The sequence below is a fragment of the Vigna umbellata genome, chromosome 8 (assembly GCF_029865625.1).
Source record: "Vigna umbellata cultivar VRB3 chromosome 8, Vumbellata_1.0, whole genome shotgun sequence".
Taxonomy (NCBI): domain Eukaryota; kingdom Viridiplantae; phylum Streptophyta; class Magnoliopsida; order Fabales; family Fabaceae; genus Vigna; species Vigna umbellata.
In genome coordinates this window covers 21,006,723-21,009,615 of record NC_142172.1, presented here as the reverse complement: position 1 = coordinate 21,009,615, position 2,893 = coordinate 21,006,723, and the positions used below count along the sequence as shown (strand labels likewise).

The 2,893-nt window shown below is 42.0% G+C and overlaps 1 protein-coding gene across 1 annotated transcript; it reads right to left on the bottom strand.

Moving 5' to 3' along the window:
• Positions 1–440: 440 nt before the first annotated feature.
• LOC124823016 (large ribosomal subunit protein uL4) lies at positions 441–2,684 on the bottom strand. The gene is made up of 2 exons (XM_047295135.2): positions 1,518–2,684; positions 441–716 (listed from the first exon to the last, which is right to left on the bottom strand). The coding sequence occupies exons 1-2, from the start codon at positions 2,619–2,621 to the stop codon at positions 603–605; spliced, it is 1,218 nt and encodes a 405-aa protein (XP_047151091.1). The 5' UTR covers positions 2,622–2,684; the 3' UTR covers positions 441–602.
• Between the last annotated feature and the right edge of the window lie 209 nt (positions 2,685–2,893).

Genomic DNA, 2,893 nt, shown 5'->3' with positions numbered 1-2,893 from the left:
AAATTTATGATCAATTATTTATAAAATCATAACATGTGAAAATTTGATTCAAAACTTTGGAGCACCAAAGGACAATGCAATAAAGATGTTCAGTAATACAAAGTTCAACTAAAATTTAACGTAAATTCGTTAGTTGAGTCATGAGATAAAATCGTATTTGGTGAACAGTCTCCATCTAAGTCCATAATACCGGTACATGTAGAATTTATTATCTGTCCTTTCAATGAAGCATAACTTGTAAGAGTTAGTAATGCGGAGGAGAAGCATCACTGGAAAAATATCCATTCCTAACGAAACTTGATACCAATCAAATAAGAAATTGATACAACTCTCAAAATAGATTAATGGCGTCAGAGACTCAACTGAATCCAAATAATAGCCAGATTAACAAAACGACATACGGATTAGTAAAGAACAAGCATATAATAGACGACTGTAAATAAAAGATAACCAGAATTTGCACTAAAATCCAACAATCAAAATTTCGACCTGTCTGCATAATTATGATAACCTTAACCCGCAAAATCAAAAAAACAAAAATATTTAGTTCAAATAAGCATCCAAAACAAAAAAATCTAATGCGAAAATATAAATCACAAAGTTTACTGTGAAACACCCAACCACTTAGAAAAGTTGTCGAATTCTGTATAATCCGAATCTGACACCATAGTGTGATACCATGCCTTTCCTGCAGCTCTGATGGTAGAGGCCTCCTCCTGATATCAAAAACATGTCAGACAAGTATCAAAAAATATGGATGACAAATAAGTAACATATACCACAGTACATTAGAAACTGGGAACAAAACAAAAAACATACAAAGAATATCATAATGGCAGTTGTCATACAACATAAACACTAGAAAAAGTAATACAGAAAACCGTTTGCCAAGATGAAAAGATAGGGGAATTAATCAGATACAAGTGTAGTGATCTTGTAGGACAAGTACTCAATTATGCTATTGACACAAATGAAACCCCAATAATTCAGAAGTTAAAAAAGTCACCATCTAAAGCACAACCAAAATGCGGATGCAAAGAACATAAATATAATAGCAAGTATGACCAAATAACTAAATACAAAATTTAAATACCGATGTTTATACACAGGTAACTCAAAGAAAGCCTTGTTTTATAGCAAGCCTAACTAATTATACAGAGAACACAACATAACAGCGTAGCAGCTAATTCCTAACTCAAGTATTCACACAAACACGACCACTTTGGCTTATTACCACAAAAAGCCTAACAATAATCAACTTAAATTAACGAATCCAAGTAGTTGTAATAATATACAATATATAACCAGGCTTTAAGGTAAGCCAAAAAAAATCAAAATGCACACAGCAATCACAATCGACTATCATATAAGAACAATAGTAAGAAAATGAATCGAAACAAACAACTTGTCACTAAATACCTAATAAAATTAAATAAATAAAGCTAAAATCATCATTCTGGTTGCAAAATAAAAACTAAACCCAAAAGTATAGAGCGTAAGAAAAAATAAATTCGTACCTTGGACACAGTCTTCCTCTTCTTATCGAGCTTCTCCTTCTTGGCCTTAACACGCTGGGCCTCAGCAAGCAAAGCCATCCTCTTAGCGGTCTTGGCATAGGGATTGAGCTTGAGCATGACATTGAGATTCTTGAGAGGGTTCTTCTTGAGCGTGGCCCGAGTCACGTCCTTCTTAATGGGCTTCACAACGGACTGAACCTCGTCAGAATTAATAATCCTGGAGAGGTCGGAGTTCACCATCTTGGACCTTGGCAGCAGGTAACCCTTCTTCTTTTCACTGGGCTTATCAAAGGACCCATAAATGGAGTCAAGTTTCTCAAAAGCAGACTTGGTCCAAATCACAAAACGCCCAAGGTGACCACCGGGAGCGAGCTTAAGAAGGTTGAGTCTCTCAACATTGGCCACCTCAACGCCAGGGACGTTACGGAAAGCCTTCACAGCTTTAGCTCCTTCTGTTCCGTAAACGATCAGTGGACCCTTTCGGGAGATGTAGCGACGGTTGCGCATTTTTCCCTTTCCAGGACGAATGCCGTGGCTGTCTTTCGCCTTTTCAGCGTCAGGGAAGGCCCCGATCTGTTTCAAAACTTTGATTGCTTCCTTGGTTTTCTCGACTCCTTCAGCAGAGTCGCTGACAACGAGGGGGAGTTCCGGGACGGTCTCGATGCGGTGGCCGCGGGCAAGGACGAGAGAAGGGATGGCGGAGGCAGAGATGGCAGAGACAACGGCGTAGCGCTTCTGGTTGACGTTGATCTTGCGGTGCCAGCGGCGCCAGATCTTGGTCGGGGCAAACATGCGGCCACCTCGGCACATGTTGCCGAAGGCTCCCTGGCCGGCACGGTGGGTTCCTCCGCCGGGAACACGGGGGATACGGGAGACGGCACGACCTGTTCCCCAGGACTCGGCGGATGTTTGGTGGCCGGCGCGGCGGCTGACGGCGTAGGGCTGGCGGCTGTTCTTGGAGATGTTGGAGTGTACGAAGTTGACGATGTCAGGGCGGATGGAGGCCCTCATGACGTCGGGGATGGGAACGGTGGCGGAGGCATCGGTGGCCATGTCGCCCTCGAGGGACTGGACGGTGACAAGGGGGCGGGCAGCTGCGGCCATTGCGAGAGAGAGGGAGGGAGGAGGAGCTACCTAGGGTTTTTGGATTTCAGTGGGTGAGTGATTTTCGTTGAGATGAATATATAGTATCCTTGAAATTCTTAGGGTTTTCTCTGGGCCGGGCCTCGTAATATGTTCGGCCTAGCTCTCACCTGATGGAAAAAATTCTTTGTTGTATTATCTTTTCCTGTTATTTATATTCACACATCCCACTTTCTTTGTTCAAATCCCTACTCTAACCTCTTTATTTTGTTTCAATGTGTGTTTCTTGGTGT